The sequence below is a fragment of the Macaca mulatta genome, chromosome 2 (assembly GCF_049350105.2).
Source record: "Macaca mulatta isolate MMU2019108-1 chromosome 2, T2T-MMU8v2.0, whole genome shotgun sequence".
In the NCBI taxonomy this organism is placed as follows: domain Eukaryota; kingdom Metazoa; phylum Chordata; class Mammalia; order Primates; family Cercopithecidae; genus Macaca; species Macaca mulatta.
This window is the reverse complement of record NC_133407.1, coordinates 160,411,832-160,435,540: the sequence shown is the minus strand read 5'-3', so window position 1 is coordinate 160,435,540 and position 23,709 is coordinate 160,411,832. Positions and strand designations below refer to the sequence as shown.

The 23,709-nt window shown below is 51.9% G+C and overlaps 1 protein-coding gene across 4 annotated transcripts in view; it reads right to left on the bottom strand.

Annotated features, from left to right (window-relative positions):
* Positions 1-23,709, bottom strand: part of ADCY5 (adenylate cyclase 5) — a 164,562-nt gene that overhangs the window by 51,025 nt on the left and 89,828 nt on the right. For all 4 annotated transcript variants that reach the window (XM_015130012.3, XM_077993792.1, XM_077993793.1 and 1 more), the window contains 2 exons: positions 18,133-18,282; positions 13,436-13,557 (listed from right to left, as the gene is read on the bottom strand). In XM_015130012.3, coding sequence (XP_014985498.1) covers positions 13,436-13,557; positions 18,133-18,282 — 272 coding nt within the window. The remainder of the gene's footprint in view (positions 1-13,435; positions 13,558-18,132; positions 18,283-23,709) is intronic.

Below are 23,709 nucleotides of genomic sequence, written 5' to 3'. Positions count from 1 at the left end.
GTCAGTGTCCCCATTTCACAGACAGGAGCCAAGTCTCAGAGCAGCCAGGCAGGATTCCTCCTCCAAGGTCTGTTCTCCTCCCCAGGCAGCTCGGGACTCCTGAGGCTCCAGAACCCAGTCTCAGTTTTAAAATTAATGATGGTGAACTAAACATATTTTGTCCTTTTATTCCAAAAATGCATGTTGGTACATTAAACACATCTTTTTAAATCAAATATTGGGCTCACACCTATAATCCCAGCACTTTGGGAGGCTTAAGCGGGCAGATCACTTGAGGTCAGGAGTTCGAGACCAGCCTGGCCAACATGGCAAAACCCCATTTCTACTAAAAATACAAAAATTAGCTGGGCGTGGTGGCACGCACCTGTAATCTCAGCTACTCAAGAGGCTGAGGCAGAAGAATCACTTGAACTCGGGAGACAGAGGTTGCAGTGAGCCAACATAGCACCACTGCACTCCAGCCTGGGTGACAGAGCTAGACTGTCTCAAATAATAAATAAATAAATAAATAAATAAATAAATAAATAAATTACTGACAAATGATAATTGCATATATTTATGGGGTGAGTGCAAAGTGATGTGATGATGTCACATATCCACCATGTGGAATGGCTGATTGGGCTAATCAGCAAATCCATTACCTCACATACTGCTCATTTATTCCTCCTGTCGTCTAACTGGAACACGGTACTCTTTGCTAAGCCTGTCTTGATATTCTCATGCTTTCACATCCAAGGCCCCGGAGAGTTGGTGCCTCCCAAGACAAGCCAATTCCCAGAGACAGTAAACAACTTGCCTTAGGGTGTGCCTTTCACACACAGACCAACCAACCCAGAGTCCACTGCTGACAACAATCCCTTGCCCTCACCACCCCAGGGACAGGCACCGGGGTCCCAGGCAACTTGGGACAGCCCCTACATACCGAGCCAGCGCAAAGACATGCTTCAAACCAGCCAAGCAGCTGCCTTGCTACCCTTCCTTCTCGCACAAACCACAATAAACGGCCCTGCTCCCTTGGCCTCCTGACTGCCCTGGTGCCTCCTCCTGTGGCCCCTGCATGGTGTGTCGCCTCCTCGTGGGAACTGTGAGTGACAATCTTAGCGGCAGTTCTCTCCCGATCTGTTGGCCTCCCCATCATAAAACCCACATTTTAAAACACACTACTTTAAGCTCACAGAAGTATTCATTCGTTCACACCTCACAACCACCCTGTCAGGAAATGAGGACACAGAAAAGTCACCTGGCCAAGGCCACACAGGCAACCTGGCTCCACACTTTAGGAGTTGAACCAATCAAGATGATGCTGTCTGTAGGCCCCACAGACATCTTAAATGGGTAAAGGCACTGTGAGGGAGGTGGGAGGACCTGTGGGAGCTGCTGCTGTGGTCCCGGACAGGTACAGGACCCCCGAGAGGGGTCACTCTCAGCGGCTGCTCACCAGCTCACACGAGGAGAGCCACAGGGCCTGTGGAAACAGGTTGGCCACCAGGAGTACATCCCAAGGCTTCGGCCAGGCTGTCCCACCTCCCAGGAGAAGCACAGGAGGGCAGCCCCCAGCCACTGCTGTTTCCCCAAATCCTGGCTCCTCTGGCCACTTCAATCCTAGCCTGGATCAACCAAGGCAACTGTAAGAGGGAGGTCAGAAAGAGTGGGAGAAATGGGGACAGGGACAAGAGATGGAACAAATGAGAGGGAGAGAAGAAAAGGTGAGGAGGTGGAGCAGAGAGGACAGGCCCTATCCTGCTAGGCCAGGGACTCAGGACAGCAGAGAGCTGCTCCAGCGTGTGCAGCTATGGGATGGGCCCAGAAAATGAAAGGGAGTTTGGATTCTCCATAAGCTGTGATGCCCGGTGTCTGGCGTGGCTGGTGGGCCCACCACCCTGCCCAGAGGTAGGTACGCTGGCGTGTGCATGCCGGGGGGAGGGTGCCTGCAGACCCCCATCGTGGCCCACCCTCCGCCTCCCTGCCTCCCAGGTGGCTGCCCCCTCCAACCAGGGAGAAGGAGAAGGTCTTTCCCACAGTTTGTGAAAGCACCCCTTCCATAGTTGTTCTGAAGATTCTTCTTCATAACTCAGGAAATCAAAACCAAGGGAAGCTGGCGTCCGGATTGGCTGCACATGAGCCAAGGAGCATGTTCAGCCCCTGAACATGGCCAAGCATCCTCTTGGGGGATCCCCTTGGCCAACACCAGTACTTCAGACACAAAGCTGGCAGGCAGCATGACCAGTGGCTGGTCCAGCCCCGGTCTGAGGCTATGCAGCAAAGGCCTGGCTTTGGGGGCTGGAGATGCCCCCGGGGTAGGAAGGAAAAAGTCCCCTAATCCGGCAGAGGTAGGACTGCCACTGAGCAGGGTAACCCGTAGCACCAGGCAGAGCAGAAGAGGTGAAGAGGAGGAGGGTTGGGTACCCCAGACACACGAGGCAGACGTATGTGGTCCCAGGGGCTCCACTGCACTCCAGCCTCCTGTGCCTGCCTGGCTGACCCAGCCACTCAGGTGTGCCAGGCCTCTGCCCATCCGTGTACTGGGATGGCCAGGCCACGATCAACTCCTTCTCCACAGATGACCCTGCTGGACCTTGGCAAGCACATTTTTCCACGGCAACTCTTGTCACACTAGACCATATGGTCCTGGGACCAGACATCTCATAGAATCACCTGGGAGCTTTTACCCAGATAGGCCCCCTACCCCAAGCCCCAGAGATTCTGACTTAATCATCTGGGGTGGGCTCCGCTGTTGGTTGTCTTTGTTCTGTTCTATTTGTAGCTTCCCTGGTGATGCACTATGCCGCCAGGGTTAAGAACCACCACACTAGTTTAAAGGTTGCCTCAAGAAAGCTTCTACCACCCCATTTAAATTTACAACCTCTCCCATCTATCTCCCTTCTCTACCATATTTTTCTCCACTGACTAGGCTGTGTATTACTGTTGTTTATTATTATGCCTCGGTCTGTCTTCTCTCACTCGAATGTAAACTCTTTGAGGGAGAGATTTTTTATCTACTTGATTCATGGCTACATCCCAGCCCCTAGGAAACATGCAGCTGAATGACTGCCTGGATGTGGCGCGCCATGCCTACCTTGGCCTACCTTGGCCTCTGCTCTACACCCAGCACAACACCCAGACATGCAAGGTGCCCCTGGTAGTTCCCTCAGGCTGCTGTAACAAAGCACCACCAACCAAGTGGCTAAAAACAACAGATTTTTATTGTCTCGTGGTTCTGGAAGCTGGAGGTCTGAGATCAAGGAGTCAGTAGAGCCCTGCTCCCGATGAAACGCAATAGAATATCTCCTGGTGTATTCCTAGCTTCTGGAGGCAGCTGTTACTCCTTGGCATTCCTGGGCTTGCAGCCACATCACTCCAGTCTCTGCCTCGGTCCTCACCAGGCCTTTTCCCTGTGTCTGTGCTTTCACAAGGCAGTCTCTTTTTCTCACAAGTTCGCTGTTCCTATTGGATTAGGGGCCCATCCTACTCCAGTATGACCTCATCTTTACTTGATTTCATCTGCAAAGATCCTGCTTCCAAATAAAGCTACATTCACAGGTACCAGGGGTTCAATGTATCCTTTAGGGGGATAAAATTCAACCCACAACAGTGCCTAATACTTATTTGTTGAAAGGGAAGAAACTTCACTGGTTCCAAAGCAAGTAAGAGGCACAATTAGTAACTCAAAATTGTGACCTCTTCCTTCTGCCCCACAAAGCCTCTTGGAGACTCAAGCATGTCACCTGAGACAGGAGCCCATGAAGTCCACAGCCTGTCCCCCAGCAGACGCCATGTGCACGGAACCAGTAGCTGAATGGGTACCAGGGACATAGGGACATGGGTGGTCTCTGGTTGTGTGCTATGTGAGGAGCCCCAGGTGCCTTTGAAAACCTGTACCTCCCTGCAGCCTCCTGGGAATCCACTCTTCCTGGTCAGCTACTGAGGAACCAGGGAGGGGCAGGTCACTGCCTGCCAGGGAAGAGCCACTCAAAGCAAGGCTTCTATGCCAGGTGGGCGGAAGCCCAGGGAAGGTTGCTGCTGAGGCCCTGACTCTGAAGCCCCCAAAGCCTCCCCACACATTTATATAAACCCTGCCACCCCCACATCCCCCCACCTCCTGTCAGAGACAAAGTCACATTTCTCCGCAGCTTTGGGGGAGGATTCTGCTTAATGACTGTCACTTCTGCAGGCTCTTCAGTTTTATCAGGTTTACCCTACAGCAGACTGTCTGTTCTGCTGGCCAGGATTTCCTGATCTTCCCCAGAGTAACTCTGAAGGCCATGTCCCAACTCAGCGCTGGCCCAGACGTGCAGGAAGGTGCTCATTCATCTCTTAGCTCCCATCAGAGAGCTCCTCTTGGGAACAGGATCAGGCCCTCATGGCGGGTGCACAGAACTGAGGTAGGGCCACCCTGGCTGTGCACACTTCCCTAATTGCCTGCCATCCATCATTCACAGTCTCCTGCATTCTATTCCAGGGGCAAGAGTGGGAGACACAGTCCCAATTACCACAATAGGCCCTTCAGCCCTCCTGAGCAGCTTCGGCTCAGCTTTCCAAACCACATGCGCTTTTGGTGAAGTGCATTTCCTCACGGTTGTTCCCACTTGCTGCTAACAGGCCCATGACTTTATGAAGCTGTCAGAGCCTGGCCCTTCTCCTGTGCACATCCTGCAGCACCTCTGGACACCCAGGTGCTGAGTTCTCCTGGCGGTCTAGGGGAGCCTGCGGTGGTGATCACCAGCTCCTCTGATCTCCTGCAGCCCTTGGCATCGTTAGAGCTCCAGGACCACATCAAGAACTGTGCTGAGTGGTAGAGGGTGGGAAGGGAGTATGGCAAGGTCTCAGCCCAACTCCCAGGAAGCTGGGAGCCGAAGGTGCTGGGGAAGTACCCGGGCGGGCCCAGTGTGGGCTGGGGAGGCTGAAGTGGCCACACCTCTGGATGGGCCAGTGGTCTCTTTCTGACCAAGAGTGCTGTCCCCTGCAGTGTGCCCTCTCCATTTGTCCCCTATCATCCAACCTGAAGAATCCTTTGGGCTCATGCCCCTAGTAAGGTACAGGAGGAGCAAGGAGTCACTCATGTCCTTTAGGGGAGTCAGCACAATCAGGTGTGGTCTTATTAACACTGGGCTGAGATCAGACACCAGACGCCTGTTTTCCAAGGAGTGGAACAAAAAAAGATGAGAGAGGGGCATGTGAACTGGCAGCAGCCACAGGTCCATCCAGGGGCATAGGCTGGGAAAGGGAAAGGGGGAAAGGCCTATGGGAGCCTGCTGGACACGGAATGCCTGCACGAATTCCACCAACAGGGAGAGCCTGCCCTGGGACGGCCGCGCTCTCTCCACTCTTGCAGGGACAACAGGACGCCTTTCTTCAGCAAGTGGAAACCAAGACAAGGGACCCAGTGACTGGTTTGACTGTCAGGACTGGGTCCAGAGGTCCTAGGTCGAGGCATGTCCTGGATTCGACTAGAGGCCTCCTGCAGGCCCCCTCCCGCCCACCCAAACCCCTCTCTTGTTTCTGCCTACCCAGATCCTACCCCTACTGTACATACGATGGAACGCCCCACAGCACCTACAGACATTCTGTTTAGAAAGTCTGGAAAGATTTAGGGAAATGCTTCCTGAAGGAAAATCACACAAAAGGAAGAAGAAACTGCACCAAGACCTAGCAATAGTTAGTGACCTCGGGGGTGAGTCTATGAGTGCTTTTTCTTCTCCATACTGCTCTTATTTTCCAATTTCTCTACAAAGAACATACATTCTTCACATAATGAAAATGTTTATTTTTTGCCACACATAGTGGCTCATGCCTGTAACCCCAGCACTTTGGGAGGCTGAGGCAGGAGGAATACTTGAGCCCAGGAGTCAGAGGCCAGTTTAAGCAACATAGTGAGACCCGGTCTCTGCAAAAAATTTTTTTAAATCAGTCAGGTGTGGTGGCGGGTGCCTGGAGTCCCAGTTACTGGGGGGCTGAGGTGGGAGAACTGCTGGACCCCAGGAGGTCTAGGCTGCAGCGAGCCATGATCACACCACTGCACTCCAGCCTGGGTGACAGAGTCAGACTCTGTCTCAAAAAAAGGTAAAAGAAAAAAGAAAAATGTTGATTTTTTAAAAGGTAAAAAATCGCATTCTTCTTTTAGGGCCTGATTCTAACCCTTCCGTCTTCATGGTGTCTTCCTTGACTTACCTCAGCCCAGAATGATACTTCCTATGTCTAAATTTTTATTAGAATCATAATCATAAGTAACAGCTGATTCCAGCTGTTTCAAAGACATAGCAGGGCAAATTCAACTGGTCAGTGCCTGTTTGCTCCGTCTTCCCTCCCTTCTTATCTCCCACAGGACCCCTCATTTTGAGTCCACAGAGCTAAAATAGTAAGTCCTTGCTGGCTACTGACTCCAGTCCCCACCAATCCCCATTCTGCATTTAAGGCAAACTGAGGTCTTTTGTTGAGACACAATCCCAGGTAAAGATGTGGAGGAATTCGAACCCTTGTGCACTGCTGGGAGGAAGGTCAAATGGTGCAGGCCCTCTAGAAAACAGGATGGCAGTTCCTCCAAAAGCTAAAGATAGAATCGCCGTATGATCCAGCAATGCCATTCTAGATATATACCCACCAAAACTGAAAGCACAGGCCAGGTGCGGTGACTCACTTCTGTAATCCCAGCACTTTGGGAGGCTGAGGTGGGCGGATCATCTGAGGTCAGGAGTTCAAGACCAGCCTGGCCAAAATGGTGAAACCCCGTCTCTACTAAAAATACAAAAATTAGCCGGGCGTGGTGGTGTGCACCTGTAATCCCAGCTACTAGGGAGGCTGAGGCAGCAGAATTGCTTGAACCCAGGAGGCAGAGGTTGCAGTGAGCCAAGATCATGCCACTGCACTCTAGCCTGGGTGACAGAGTGAGACTCCATCTCAAAAAAAAAAAAAAAAATAGAAAGCACAGATATGAAAAAAGTATTTGTACACCCATGTTCCTAGAAGCACTATTCACAACAGCGAAAAGGTAGAAGCAACCCGGTGTCCATCAGTGGACACTCTGTATGGATCAATAAAATGTGGTATATTCAGACAATGGAGTATTATTCAGCCCTTAAAAAGGAAGAAAATCCTGACATATGCTATAACATGGATGAACCTTGAAGACATCATGCTAAGTGAAATAAGCCGGTCACAAAAAGCACAAATACTGTATGTGTCCACTCACATGAGCTACCTAGAGTAGTCAAAATCATAGAGACAGAAAATAGAATGATGGTTTCCAGGAGCTTGCGGGAGGGAGGATGGGGAGTTAGAGCTTAATGCGTATACAGTTTCAGCTTGTGAAAATAAGAAAAGTTCCAGAGATGGATGGTGGTGATGATGGTTGCACAATGTGTATGTACTTAATGCCACTGAACTATACATTTAAAAATGGCTAAGATGGTGAGTTTTATGCTATGTATTTTTATCATAACTAAAATAATCCATAAATTTTTTTTTTAAAAGACCCAACCCTAGTGACTCCACCAACAGGGCCCCCTGGACTGTCAAGCTGCTGTTCCTGTAGCACTGAACTCCCTCACTGAGAGGGTTGGATATTCCCTAAGGAGCAGAGATGGTGTCTTTTTCATAGTGGCAGGCTGTATATAGCAGCAGCTCAGTAAATGTTTGTGGAATGGATAAAATAATAACACAAAGACCACTTACATCTATAACTGGTATGGGAGTAGAGTTCAGAATACTTAAAAAAAATACAGAGAGAGTCTTGCTCTGTTGCCCAGGCTGGAGTGTAGCAGCAAGATCTTGGCTCACTATAACCTCAGGCTCCTGGGCTCCAGCAATCCTGTTGCCTCAGTTTCCCAGTATTCTGGGCCTGGGATTACAAGCATAAACCATCGTGCCCAGCCCAGAATACTTTTCTTCATGTCAGGTTTGAGACAGGAATGCAGGATGTTCACAGCCCCTCCTCATGTGGTCTGTTGGCTGAGGGTGTGCGTGGAAGGTAAACATTTTCCACCCTCTGCCTACAGGGTGCACAATCCACCCACGGGTATCTGAGTATCTTGGACATTGTCGCGTGGTCATTATAATTCAGAACCATGCTGCAGCAGAGCCAGACACCAGAGCAACCTGGGGAACGCAGCCAAGTCCTTGAAGGAGACAGGAGAGGAGATAGTAACCTTAAAAGCGGGAGGTGTTGGGGAAACACTGAGGAGAGAGGGGATCTCTCCCCAAGACCCTGCCACACCCCTGATGTGTGGGGAGGTGGGCTGGCTACCCCATTGCCACACCAGGCTTGGCAGCCCCTCTGCTGGGACCCCAGCTGCAGATCCACAGGACTCTGGTGCCTGACCCCACCCATGCTCCATCCTGAACCCTGGAGCCCTGCGGGGAATGTTTCTTAGGCAGAGGACCAGCACCCCCTAGAGGAGACGGCCTTCTCTCCCTTCACCCAAAGAAGAGTCTGGAATGATTTCTCACCCACCCACCACCTACGACCTTTAAAACCTCAGGGCTCCAGCTCAGGCACAGACCAGTCAGGTGCAGCGCCATCCACGCTAAGAACGAGCTCTCGTGAAAGCAGAGAATCCTTCAGAGCCCTCTTGGGCCTAGCTGGGGCGTTCTCTGGCCCCTGAAACTTTTGGGGTGTTGAGTTACCTGACCTTGACTCTCACCTGGTTGTCTGCCCTGCCTCAAGGGCAATCAGTCTGCAGCCTCCTGGGCTGTGCGGGGCTGGGGGCCTTCCATGCCCTACCTCACCTCAGCTCCCAGCAGCCCTGCAAGGAGTCCTGGGCTAGATAGCTGGGCCCCCTCTTATGGATGCTGCTCCTCTGTGCCTTTTATCACAATTAGAACAGAACAATAGAGCAGTACATTGTCTAACATTAATACCCCATGAAGTCCGTGTCTCCTGGTCACTAAACCCTAGCACCTACAAGAGTGTGATAAACTCAATTGACTAATTATTCATTGTTTAGTGTCTTCTCTAACAGAAGACGAGCTTCATGATGCCAACGATGATGTGTACTTTAATCTGTGTCGCACTGCCCACCTCTAGCTGAGTGTCCTGCAGTGTGGCTGGTGGTCCCCAGTGATGAGGCAGAGGTCAAACACTAGCTGAATGGATGAGTGAACAGCCATCCCATGTTACAGATGAGGACTATCCCCATCCCATGTTACAGGTGAGGAAACTGAGGCTCTGATTAGGTGCCTTGCCCAAGTTCCCACGTCACCAGGCGGCAGAGCTGGGTGTGGACCCGTCTGCTCAACACAGGTGCTCATCTTGTTCCCTTCTGCTGACTCCTGGGCAAGGGTGAGCTGGTGATGCCAAGGTCTATCTGCATCTACCTTTCCTGTGACCCATGTGGTATGGCGCCTTCTCTGGCTGAGAAGGCCGAGACTGACTGATTTCTCCCCTCCCCAGGCAGAGTTCCAGGAGCTGTCCCTCCCTCCAGAATAGCCTCTGCTGGCATGTCCCAGAGGCCCTTGTCCCTCCCAGGTGTGGGGAGGGCACAGCCCCCCCAGCCCTGGTGCTGTCGGCTGCAGTGAGCACAGGTATCTGGGGTGGGGGAGGACAGGCAGGAGGGCTTGCAAGCCACTGGTGGATGTCCCAGCATGGACCTGGGCTCCAGCTGACCTGCCCCATCAGAAACACAAATTCCTATTTGTCACCACACATCGGACAGGGGAGACATCTAAATATCTCTAGGGGTCTCCAGGGGTCCCCTGGCCTCTGGCCTGCCTCTGCCCATGGCCAGTGGTGGCTCAGCACCAAAACATCCTACAGGCCTCTTGGCCAGTCCCTGGCCGCCCCCCAGGAGGTGTGTGCTGCACAACCATTCTCCTCAGGGGAGAATGAGGCCATGGACAGTGGTGGCCTCTGCCTGTCACCCCTCCCTACTCAAGACAAACTCTTCTCCCCAAACCCCCATCAGTCTCTTCCTCTTCCTTAGATCCAGGCCCAGCCTGTCATGCTGTGCAGTTGATTTATTTTTCTTGTGGCCTTGCTCTCAGTGGGGCTAGAGAACAGCATGTCATCACCCTCTCTAAATATTACAACTCTGCAGAGAATTGATGAATGTGACTCATCACCCTCCATTCTCCAACTAGAGAATCCCCAGGCCTTTCTTTGTTGATATGAGTGTGATCATAATTATAAAAATAACAGTAATAATAATAATGGCAGCTCACAATTACTGAACACTTGTTATGTGCCCGATATTGTGCTAAGCACTTTCCCCACATTATTCCATTTACTCTTTGCAACTCTATTATGTAGGTACTCTTCCTCTCCTATTACACAGATGAGGAAACTGAGGTTCAGAGTGGCTCAATGCCTGTAACTTGTCCTGGTCACATGGCCGGGAAACAGCAGAGTAGAGGCAACGTGCAGAACTGCTTAACCCCAGAGCCTGGGCCTAACCACTGTGCCCCACTGGCTCTCCATGAGCCCAGCCTCAAAGGGTGTTTTTAAACTATGATGTCACCCCTCCATCTCGTACTTAACCATCAACCCAAGCCAAAAGTTCAACCCCAAAACAGAGACCAGAGTGAGCATTGTGTTTCTACCAAGGGCTATAACCAGTGCTACTGATGGAACAGGGAAAGAGGCCCCAGAGGGACATTTGCATATGATTGCTTGCAGTTGGCCTCTAATGTGTACCAGCCACCTCTGTCCCTGGCGATGTCAGAGTCAGAATCATCTCTGACCCCATGAAAATTATAGCATCTTGTTTTTTCTCTCCTTTCATCTCTTTCCTGATTGCCATCATTGATCCTGGCACATCCCAGACAGAAATACCCCCACTGTAGCAGGGGTCTGACGTGCAGGCTGTGATTAGGGCAGTGTTCTTTTATCAACCCAAAGTCACTGCCTCCGTGGGAGAGAGACAGAGGGAGGTGTCACCCCAAGGGCAGTCACCGTAGAAGAGGCCTGAGTCAGCCCCTCTGACCAAACACCCTTGCTAGAGGGCTGGGGCCCAAGAGCCAGCACCATGGAACGAGGAATAGGAAGATGCCTGCTGAGTGGGAGAAGACATGGTGAGAGAGGGCAAGGAACTGGGCGAGGCGCAGGGGTGGCGGGTGAGCCGGCTGTGTTGGCCGAAGCAGGCTGGGAACCTGTGCTGGAGGGCCAGACTGCTTCTGAGCAGTGAATTTTCTGGATTTCCTTTGTGTTCCACTGAATGAGTGAAACCTGCACAAAGCTTGCGGAGCTGAGAGCAATCAAGGAAAGCACCTTTGTCCACGCTGTGCCAGGGACAATGCCTGGGCCAGTGAGGTGGTGAGGACAGGACCAGGAAAGAAAATTCCAGAAGGGGGAGCTCAGTGGCTTGGCTTGTACATGTTGGGACCACTTGGTGGGCTACCCCTTCCCACTTTAAACTTGAGCCTATGGGATCTGTTCTAATAGGAAGTCTGTTTCCTCATATGTCCTAAGGGGGAGACCCCTGGCCCCTGGTGGCTCCTCAGTCACAGACACACACACACACACACACACACACACACACACACACACACACACAGAGACAGGAAACCAAATCTCTCTCCTGTCTCTCCTCTGAGTCTCCTGTGAGCCTAAGGGCTCCCCAAACCTCCTTCCCACAGATTCCTCGGACACACTCCTTTCTCCTGGGCACGTAAAAACATATGTCTGGTAGTCAGGCTGGGTAAAAGCTAGTATCAGAAAGTGTTCTGGGGGTGTTTCTCCCACTTAACCAACGATGGGATCTTGGAAAAGTTACTTCATCTCTGTGCCTCAGCTTTTTCTCCTGTAAAATGGAGATAATCACAGTACAGCCCTCTTCTTTGCTGTGGTGATTGAGTAGATGAATGCACTAGGGCAGTGGCTAGTTCAGGCAAGCTCTGCAAAGGCGTGAGCTCTCACTGCTAGCGATCATTCCACCATGCGAGGGCCAAGGTGGGTGGGAGAAGCAGCAGGGAAACAGCACATCTGCACTGCCTGAAGGGCTCAAGGCCAGGAGTCCAGCCACGCACTCCACTTCCCTGAGCTCGGCTCAGCTGCAACACCCGCAGGTCTCTCCGGGATGTGGAGATTCAGCCAGGGGCAGCCGTCTTCCTGGGAGACCAAGGTGACTGCTGCCTACACTGTCCCTACCTGACAGAGGAGCGTGAGGGGTTGGGAGAACCCCAGAACTGGGGCCAATGTGTTTTGCAGATACATGTCTCTCCCAAAGGCTTAGAGTCTCAGTTTTGACAGACAGATGGAAGACACGCAGGCAGAATCCACAGTCTTGGATCCCAGGGCAGACTTGGGAACTGGGCAGTTCTCATTCTGCCTGAAAAAAACAGTGCTTCCCTCACCCCTGCCGTTGTCAGCCTCACCTTCTCTGTGTGTGTGTGTGTGTGTGTGTAATTTGCACTATTTCATTTAATCACTTCCTTGAAAACTCAGGCCAAGCCTCCAAAGAGTCCTCTTTACACCAAACTTAGAGGACTCGTGAGACCCAGGGAAACTTGCCTGGGGAGAAGGAACTCTCCGGAAGGCAAACACAGCAGCTCCTTTTCTGGGCATATGGGAGGATTATCGGGCTCTCCAGGAAGCCATGCTGGATGAAGGCCACTGTATCGCTTCGTGTCCCCATGGAACTCATAAGCAGATTTTGCACTCTATTAATCTACATCTGTTTGCACGTCCCTGCTGTCAGCAGCTTCTGTCTAGGGAGGCGGCAAACATGCAGTGAAAGGAACGTGGGCTCTGGAGCGGCCATTTGGGTGCAGCCTGTCTGTACCACTGCTGGCTGGGGGACCTTGAGCTCTTGAGTCTTTTAATTTAGAACACATTCCCCACCCTTTTTTCTTTTTCCATGACTGACTTTTTAAAGAGTACACAATGTAGACTGTCCCACGTTCTGAATTTGTCCAGTTGTTTCTTGGTGATTTTATTTTTCTTTAAATTTATTACGGAAAATTTCAAATAGAGTATATATGAAGTAAATAGCATACATGACCTATCTATCAACTGGGTGTGCTGATAAAGGTAGCTGGCTTGCAGTGCTGTCAGGAGGACTGGTGATAAGGTGGGCAGAGCCTGGCCCAGTGCCTGGCACGCACTGGCTTAGGAGGCATGGAAGCTGCCAGATGGTGGTGAAGATGAGATGATGGTGGTGACATTCGGGTCCCAGTCTATGCTTTCCGTCTCTCTTGGTAGGCTAGGAGCTCCTCCCCAAAGCGGGTGGTGGTGCTTCCTCCTTTCTCCTCCTCCTGTTTCTATTCTCTCCCTGCAGCCTCGCTGTCCCCCTCTCCCCACCCCCCAAAAAAGTTACAGGGGACACCATGATAATTCACATTTAACATACCTGGAGGGGTGGGGCTGGCATGCTCTAGACAACACATTCTCCAAAGTCAACAAACCACCCTGTCAGGCTGTGCCCACTTGAAAGGAGGGAAGTGGGATGTCTCCGTGGGGGTCCAGCTCTCCCTCCCTTCCCTCCTCCTCCCCCAGCCTCACCCCTACCTCACGTTGTCATGTTTCTGGATGTAAATCTTATGGAACATCATATCCTCCTGCTTGGCGTTGATGTCTGCTTTCATCTCCATGGCAACATGACGGGGAAGGACAGACAGCAGGAGCCGCTCCTGCGGAGGGAAGCACATTCTTTCATCACAGCGCCTTCCACCTGCCTGGCAAGTGCTCTCTCCTCCACACCTGTGCCCCTGCCTGAGGGCCCTGGAAAACCTTTCAGGCTCTCCCGGGACTCCTGGGCTAACACTGTGTGTGTGTGTGTGTGTGTGTGTGTGTGTATGTCTGTGCATGTGTGTGTATGTGCGTGCAGGCTACCTGTCCCCCATCTTCCCTCCCCAGGACACCACGTGATCCTTCCGCCTCACTCTCCACGTTTCTCTGGCAAAAGTGCCCCTGGTGAACCTGTGAGTACTGAGCACCTCGGGTTAGAATCCTGGATGTCACTTGAGACTCTGCATGACCTTGGGCAAATTACTGAACTTCTCTGAGCCTCAGGTTGCTCATCTGTAAAATGGGGATGGAGTTGTTGGGAGCATTACATGAGATCCACTCCATCAGTTTTCAAATATTTATTGAGCACCTACCATGTGCCAGGCACTATTCTGGGGACCAAGAGAGTTAACACCAAGAGTGAGACAGGCAAGGTTCCTCCTTCAGAAAGCATCTGGTGTAATGGGGGTCTCAGGGGCTACTATGGGGGCACTGATCAGGGACACCTGATCTCCACTGGGGTAGTCAGAGAGGGCTTCCTGTAGACTGGAAGGATGGGGTAGGAAGGAGGTGCTCCAGTTCCACTTGGGGGACAGTGGCCCAGGAGAGAGGGAAAGCAAGCTGACTTAGAGAAACCACATCACAACCAGCTACAGGGGAGGTGGGAGAGAAGCAAGTGGAGGGGCAGGCCACATCACAGAGGCTCACATCAGCCTGTTATGGAGTCTGGACTATGCCCTCTTTCTGAGCTCCTCTCCTGGGCCTGCCCTGCTCCCTCCCTGCCAGACCAGACTCCCTGTCAGGCTGGTGCACATCATTTGCTCATCACCAGCCTTTCATTTTGGCTGCCTCCAGCCCTCCTCATTCTCCTGCCCTTCACACCACACCAGATGCTAGAGCCACCCTCCTACGTGGCCCTGAGACTCTTCTGCTTCTATGTCATCTCTGCTTCCTCTCCCTCCACCTGGTCCCAAACATGCCATGTCCCACCTCTGTCCTCGCCCCATCCATGCCTGCATTCTGGGAGTAAATCCATGGCCAAGGCTCCCACTGTAGAGGTGGCTCTATCAGCCACTTCCCACATCCCTACCTCCTGTCCATGGCTCGCCAGCCTCCAGCTGCCCACGTGGATGTCTTGCCACCACCACCCTGACATCACACCCAAACCACACTCGCTTTCCCACACTGTCATTCCCCAATCACTTTTCTTTCCATTTCCCTGCCTTTACCCGGGACAGCCCCATTCTGCTGCACCAGTGTCGAGGCCCTGCCCACATAAATGGCTTTTGCTTTTCAGATCTTTCCCTCTGACACTCATTCCTTTCCCCTGAGCCGTACGCCCTGTCCAGCACTGATGAAGTCCTGCTCATCTGGAAACAGCTCTCGCACTTGTCCTTTCCGTTGTGCCTTCCTCCACTGCCCATATGCAGTTCTCACCTGGCTCTTGGATTCTGGTTGCGACACCCTGGACAGACAGCCTCCCTCTGCCCTCCCTGATGCCTGCACAGCCCCGATCTCTCTGAAACACTACCTGTGCTCGACACCGTCACAGGTTTTCTAGTTTCACCAGCCACATCACATACAGGTTTCTCCAGACCCACTAAACTCACTCTTCCTTATTTTCCACTGCAAATCAATGCCCATGTCCCCTTACCCCCTTGCTATGCCTCATGCTTGCCTGGCCCACTCCTGCCACCCCCAGACTGGCTGCTGCTCCTCTCCTTGCTGAAGCACCCTCTCCACCCCAACCTTAGCCTGTCACCGCCCAGGCCACCTTCAGGGCCAGACTGGATGACCGGGGCAGCCTCTAGATCACTTTCTTTGTCTCCAAGCTTGCTGCCTCTGGTCCATCCTCCCCTCTGCAAGCAAGCAACTGCTTTTCCTAAAACACACCAGATCATGTTGCCTTCTAAGCCTCCTGACCCTGCTGAGATCAGCCCATGCCCGCAGCCTGGCCTGGAGGTTTCCATGATCTGACTCCTCCCTGCTCTTCCACCTGCTGTCCCAGCAGCACTGAAATGAAATCCACACTCTGCTCCAGACAGAGCAGAGCCCAGAGTCCCCTACGCTTCCTGGGGTCTTTCTTGCTGCTGCACACAAGCTCCTCAGCTGGCATCACCCTCCTTCTCCGCTGCTCCCCACCCTCCTTCAGGGTCTCCCTTTTCCCAGGAGGAGGTCCGACTCTGGCTGCCGGCATCCCCTCCCCACCTGCTGAAACCCCACATCAGTAGCCTGTTAACTGTGTGTGAGGAGAGGCCACCTTGGGGACCGGAGCTGTGTCTTGCCCAGTGCCACGGCCCACAGCCTTCTGCTGGAGAAGCTGACACATTCGTGAAGGGCGGTGTTCCCTGTGGGTCGGTCTGGCCCCCCAGGCAGCGGGAAACACAAGCACCAAAGGCCAACTCTTAGTAAATAGTTACTGGTGACAGAAATAGGAATTAAAAGACAGCGTGGGATGACTGGGAGAGACAGCACTACAAACCGTTTGGCTTCATGATAGGCCTCCTACATTTACAACCACCTCCAGGGCTGAGGGCCAGGAGGGGTAGTCAGGAGGCCGCTGGGGAATAATTCTGAGTCCAGTCATCACAGGGCCCCTAGAAGCTTCCCCAGGGAGCCCCGGCAGCTCTCTCTGCATGCCTTGCTGGCTGTGGCTCGCTGAGAAGCACCTGTCCGCAGAAAGCGTCCCCTCCTCAGCACATTGGCTCCGAATATGGAATGGCAAAAATATTTTCTCCCCTAAAGCCCTGTGGATTTGGTGGAATGTCTAGACTGGCCCAGGCCAGAGCAAGGAAACTGTGGCAAGCTGTAAAATGGTAATTCCCCTGGAGAAGTGAGAGAGGAAGCCCCGAAAATGGAATAAGGAGGAGGTATCCTGATCTCAGGTGAGAGACGCTGAGGCCTGGAATGGGGATGAGATAAGGGGCTTTTCAGAAATGCTGAAGCCTTGGGGTGAGCACGGTGCAGTGTGCCAGAGGTGACGTACATGTGTTAATAATAAAGGGCAGTGGGAGGACCCCAGGGACACTGCCAGCAAGGGCTTCCTTCAAGATGCTGGACCAGAAGCTCCGACAGGGCCAAAGAGTGAATGGGGAGAGCCAGGCCGAGGACTGGTCAGCGTAAGTGGGGACCTGACAAGACATGCCGACCACCGAGGCAGCACTGGAAAGGAAGTGAGGACACGTGGGGACTCGGGCGCCTGGAGAGGTACTACAGAGCTTTGCCCCCTCGTTTGGCTGTCTGGATGTCACCAGCCTGTCACTGTGACTCACTTAGGATGCAACCAGATGGCATCAAGGACGTCCCCCGCAGTAGTAAAACATTCTGCACTCAGGGTGGCCACAACATGTGCTCCATGCTGGCCTGGAGCCATGAGTGACCACTGCCATCTTGGCCCTTTCTCCATGTCCCCCACACTCAAAGGCAGACCTTCCATGTTCGTGTCAGCCATGGGGGCTGACGCCGCATGCGGCACTCAGGTGGGCTCCACTGATGCTTGCTCAGGGTCTGGGGAGATGATAATCTAAGAGGGGAGGGAAGGCCTCCGGTTTGGAGCAACCTTATCTCAGAGGAGCCAGTGGGAGCCCCATTGCTCTGCAGACCCGCCCACTCTCTCCCCTAAGCCACATAGCCCCCAGGCCTCCTGTGTGGGAGCCATCACTCAGAGTCACCAGACCCCTACCTGATTCACACACAGGAGAGGAGACAGTGGGGATCCACACCTGGAATCCAAACAGGACTCCAACCCCAAAGAGGGAAGGGCTGGACCCCTGATGTGGCCCTTAGCTCTGCTCCCACCCCACCCAAGAGTGGTGCACACAGGGCAGGTCCCTCTTTGCACCAGGAATCTGTAACCCTGGGAATGGCCTGCCTTCCCTGGCCCAGGCAGGTCTAGGGAGAGATGGAACTTTCTTCCTTCTCTGAACCACCAAACCCCAGAACTGAGAGAGAGGAATAGCCAGGTGTGGGGTGTCTCAGGGGATGAAGCTCCTGTCTCTTCTTTTCCCTCATCCCTCCCCTGTGGAGCACTTAATCCCAGTTAGGAACGCTGGCTTCTCTCCTTACTCCAGCTCAAGGGGGGTGCAGTGTGGGGAGGGAGGGGGAGCCGTGTGGGAAGGGAGGGAGGGGGAGCCGTGTGGGGAGGGAGGAAGTGGGAGCCGTGTGGGGAGGGAGGGAGTGGGAGACATGTGGGGAGGGAGGGAGGGACCCTCTTGCTGCTGGGCTTGTTTGCAAACCACAGGGACACCACATGGCTATGGGCACCTGGCCTTAGGCACGGGCAGGGTAGAGCTCCCTTCCCACAGGGCCTGGAATGCTGGACTCTCTCCAGGGGAAACATTCCCCACGGGTTGGGCCCCTCCCAGGGAGTGGGGCTGGCAGCTGTAACGAGCACCACCTGCCCCAGGCCAGGCGCTCAGGGGAGGCGCAACTCGGGTCTCCACTCCTTCCCACTGCGCAAGGGCAGGGGGCTCACTCACCTGTTGCTGGTTCTCCCGCTGTGAGTGGAGCCGCGCCTGGATGCACTCTCGGGTCTCCTGGAAAGCCTGTCTCTGGGAGACCTCAGCTGGGTAGTGGGTGCAGACACCCACGATGTTGGTGCAGGAGAAAATGAGAACATTGGAGACAAGCTGCAGAGGGAGAGAGGAGCACACCGAGCTCAGATCCTGACCCTCCTGGCCCCAAAGTGTGGAGCCCTCAGCCCCTGTCTCAGCAAACTCACACCTGGCACTGGCAAACAAATGCTGAGGGCACCCCACACGCAGCCAACCACTGGGAGCAGCCGGGCATAATCGATCGGGCTCTCTGATGTCCTCACAGCCAGAAGTTTGGCTGGCCTGTCATGGGGTATGTCTTTTAAGGACACTGAATCACCTAGTAATCATACTAAACATGCCTATCGTACCAGAAATGAAAAGGTTACATGTACTGTGACAGAGCTGTGTATGTGCTGGAGGCAGGAGGGCCACCGCAAGGAAGGTGTCACAAGGGTGCTGGGATTACACTTTTGAAAGTGTGATAGAGTCCAGCACAGGCAAGGGGCCACCCTCCCCCAGGGATCAGCTCCAACGAATCAAGGCCTCTCAAATCCCCTCAGGTCCCCAGCACTGTGCTAAATGCTCTAGGGAACGAAAGGACAAGGCTGGCCAGTCAGGGTCCGTGGCCACAGTGGGTCTCCACTCCTTCCTCCCTAGGCTTCTGGTCTTTCTGTTACCAGCCCTCTGACAACCACCACACCAGCTGGCCAGTGCCTGCCACTCCCCTGCTTCCCAACAACTGAGATGTGTGTGTGGAAAAATACAACTGACCCTCCAGGTCAGCAGAGTTGAAGCTGGAATTCCATTGAAGGAAATACTTACTGAAAAGCTAAGGGAAAACGAAACACAATACAACACGACGCGGAAAGCAAGGTTATATGGTACATTCAGATCCCAGTGAGTGATGCGTAGGCAAAATTTCTCTTGGCAGATAGAGCTCCTGGGTATCTGAGTACATGGGTCCTATTGTCCTTGACTTGGGGCCGCATGGGACAGAGCCACACAATGATGCTCCGGCTCCCAGGCTGTGGGGGCTTTGAGCTGCACCTCAGTTACTCCCTCCAAAAACTTCCTTCTTAGTCCCAGCTCCAGAAGGGGAGCCCGGGTCAGTCGCTGCACCTTCTGTTGTGGCTCCCTCAGCCCTCAGGAGGCCTGTGTTGGTCCCAAGTCCTGGGGTATGGAAGGCACTTGGCCATTTGCATCCCAAAGGGCCTTGCTGTGGGATGTTGGCTACCTGGCAGTGGCCCCGGCAGATGACTCCTACGCTCTTCTCAAGGGGCCTCTTGGCTCTCGACTCAGGTCTGCTTTCTACCTGAAGGCTTTGCCCACCACAGCTTTGAGGTGGTCCTGCCCTTGCTCCTTGCTGAATGTGGTACCACCTTTCCCTGGAGACATTGCATGGTGTGTATGCCCCAGTCCATGAAAAGACTTTCTCTTTCCCATTTCAGACTCTTACTCCCTACCGGCTGAAGAATGCCCTGAGCTCCCCATGTGTCTCCTGGATGCGCCTTCCAGGAAGGGGCAAGTTCAGATTTCCAGCTCCACTGCCTCAGCCGACTATTGTTGCTGACTTATAACTCCCATATTCTTCCACCCCAACCCCATCTACCCTAGAATCCCATCGCTGTCATTTTATGTAAACACACGGCATAGGAAAAGCCAACCTATTTATCACAAGGAAAGAAGACCCTTGCTCTTCAGAAACTGACAATCCACTTGAAGAGTGTTATAGATGGAATGTTTGTGTCCCCCAAAAGGACTGTTGAACCAAAGAGTGGCTGGATGAGCCCGTGGCTTCTGGAAGATTCATCAGAGGCAAGAGTGCAGGAATGGGAGACGGGTCCAGACACTGCCACAGAAGCCCAAAGCATGAGGGAACAAAGACCTGTGTGTGGCTGGGAGCCAGTCAGGGCAGAGCTGACACAGAAGGAAGAGCCCCTAAGACCAGGGAGAAGAAAGTCCAGGAGGAAATAGACCGTGGCCTGAAGCAGTAACCAATGCTGTGATTATGAAGTGAGATCCCAAAAACAGGCCTCTGGGAAGTCACTGGGAACCACTGGGAGAGGATAAGGAGGAAGAGACGAGGAAGTGAAGGTGGAGGGGTAGGCCACAGGGAATTCTGAAGGATGATCTAGTTAGGGGAGATCTGTGTGAAAAGAGAGGAAGGTGCCAGGTGATAAAAACAGAAGTGAGACAGGAGAAACTGGGAAGGAGAAGATAAGGAGCTAGCCTCAGACAGGCTAGTGCATCATGAAAATATGATACAACATGACCAAATGGGCTTAATCCCAGGAATGAAGGCTGGTTCAACTTCAAAAAGCAATCAATGTAATTTTCCATATTAACAGACTAAAATTTAAAAACCATATGATCATTTCAATAGTTTCTAAAACATCATTTGGCAAAATGCAATATACATTAATAATTTTTAAACTTACCAACTTAGGAATAGAAGTCCCTTAATCTGATCAATAGCATATACAGAAACCTACAGCTAAATTATACGATACTTAATGGTGAAAGACTGCTTTCCCCTAAGACCAGCAACAAAGCCTATTTGTCACTCCTATTCAACATCACACCGGAGGTCCTAGCCTATGCAATCAGACAAGAGAAAGAAACAAAAGACACACAGATTAGAAAGGAAGAAATAAAACGGTCTCTATTTGCAGATGACATGATGGTCTACATAGAAGAACATCAAAAAATTTAAAAAATTACCAGAATTAATATGCAAGTTTGGAAAAGTCATAGGATATAAAATTAATATACAAAAAGCAGCCTACTTTTATATATGAGTAAATACCAATTGGAAGTAAAATTTTTAAAGGTATAGTTGGCTCTCTATATCCACAGGTTTTACATCTGTAGGTTCAACCAACCTTGGATCAAAACTAATAGAGAAAACATAAGCAGATGGCTGGACAGAGAAAGAATGGCCTTCCCTCTTTCTGAGGCCAGAAAGAGAGGCCAGAGTCTATTTTGAGACATGACCCCCAAAGTAATTATCAAGTGTCTGCTGCAGCATCTCTGTACTAATCCTCTGGGTCTCTCCTGCTGTAATCTGACTCCTCCTATAGCCAGAAGGCCAATAGCAACCGACAGTGCAAATCCAGGTAAAAAGATGCACGGTAACCCAATATCCATCCAAATGGCTTTGCTAAGCTTAGTGTGCCTTGGTGTTCATCTCTCTTCTACTAAACACAAAACCAGGCAGGCAGAAAGAGGGTGCTGTGGTTTGAGGGTGGGGTCTTGAGCAAGGCTATTGGAAAGGTCGGATTTCAGCAAGTTGGACCTGAAAGTGAAAAAGAGATTAATAGCTGCCTCACTCACACACACTCACACCATCTGCCAAAAAAGCAGGAATCTGGGCACCAGGTCTTAAAGGGTGCTAAGGTCCCTGTGCAGATGCTTTGGTTATGAATAGTGAGGAGGTTATCGGTAAAATCTGATGGAATTCTGCTTACACACAAAGGGAGTCTGAAGTTTGAAAATGATCTCACACTTTGGGGACAAGAAAGTATGTCCAAATGCTGCCGGGCTCTCTTCTCCACTCAAGCAGTGACCAAATAATGAGCCACCTCTTACACCCCCATAAAGACAGGCACAGTAAAAGTAAGTATAAACCCTGTCCTTGTGTAAAGGACCTAATTAGTAAATAGTAACAGATATCAGTCACTGCTGAGGCTTCACAATAGCAGGTAAACAGGGCCTAATTAAGGGTTTATTGGTTTTCCCTGTGCTGGCCTCATGGGACACATCTAACCACATGGAACACAAGTGGGGGGTGTGTGTGTGTGTGTGTGTGTAGGGAGTCAGTGGTATGGGGGAGCATGTGACATATGCCCACATTACACCAAGTGGAGTGAAAAGGAGACCCGACAATACAGCAGACTGCAGACCTGGAGTAGCCTCAGCATCTGCTTTAAAACAAGCGGCCGGATGTGGTGGCTCATACCTGTAAAACCAGCACTTTGGGAAGTGGTCCTTGGGTGGATTTGGAAAATCAGATCTCACCTCTTTGGCTTGCACCTCATCGGGGTCATTACAGACTCTGAGGCACAGGGAAAATGCTGTAGTCTGTCTACTCTGTCCTCACAAGTGGAGGAAGATCTGGAAAAGGGAGTAGGGAAGAGTGGACAGGCCGAGGTGGGAAGATCACTTGAGTCCAGGAATTCAAGACCAGCCTGGACAGCATAATGCTACCCCATCTCTACAAAAAATAAAAATAAAACATAAAAAAATTTACCAGGTAGTCCCAGCTACTTAGGAGGCTGAGGCAGGAGGGTCACTTGAGCCCAGGAGGTAGAGGCCGCAGTGAGCTATAACCATACCACTGCACTCTAGCCTGGGCAACAAAGCAAGACCCTGACTCCAAAACAATAACAACAAAAAGTTTAAAACAAGCCCTGCAGATGGATGGGGTCCAAGTGAACAAGGTCCAGGGGGTCACAGGACCACATCAAGAGGGACTCCACTAGAAGGGGAATGTTTGACTCTCTTCTCAGAGTCAAAACCAAGGGGAGATGCCGAGGAATATTTAATACTTCTAAAACCCCAGCATTTCTGAAACCCAATCTCTGGCTGCCCGCAGGCTGCAGGTTTGATCTGAGCCAAGAGTGGGAAGTTACGGTGCTCAGTTTGTGCAGTGTCTCCTCGGGAAGACTCAAAGAAACCCCAGCCGCCGGCCTCAGGCACTACGGTCGTTTCTGCCTCTCCTCTCTGAGTTTTCAGGGGGCTCTGTGGGCCTACTACAATAGGCTTGCTGCTGGATAATCCTGGGAATGGTACAAGGCAAAGGGGAGTGAGAAATGCATGGTTTTGGAGTAGAAGGAAATGAGTTGGGGAAGACCCCTGCTCAGTTTGCTCTTTTATGCGGTTCCTGTTGCTGATAAGTCAGCTTGCTCCTTGCAGTATCGTTCACAGGTGAATGGTGGTGGCTGTGGTAGGAATCAGAACTTCCTGGGGAGCCAGATTTAGTGATGGGGGAGGGAGCAGGATATTCAGCTAAATTTGAATTACAGACAAACAACACATACATCTTTTAGTGTAAGAAGGTTCCAGGCAATATTTGGGACCTACTTATACTAAAAAAAATTATTCATTGTTTATCTGAAATTCAAATTTAATTGAGTGACCCATATTTTACTGGGTAACCCCACCAGGGGTCCTTTTCAAACCACACCTGCCCTCCCCCAGTCATGACAACCCTCTCCCCAAGCTCTTGTCCACTCTTCCCTACTCCCTTTTCCAGATCTTCCTCCACTTGTGAGGACAGAGTAAACAGACTACAGCATTTTCCCTGTGCATCAGAGTCTGTAATCACCCTGATGAAGTGCAAGCCAAAGAGGTGAGATCTGATTTTCCAAATCCACCTGAGGACCACAAGATGCTGGACCACCTCAGGGACCCTGGGGGCAGAGGACCAGCTCCCCCTGCTCTGGCTAGCAGAAAAGGAGGAGAAGCCCTCTCCTGCAAGGTGTCCCCTGGCCCCAGCCCTAAAGACAGGCACGATTCCTT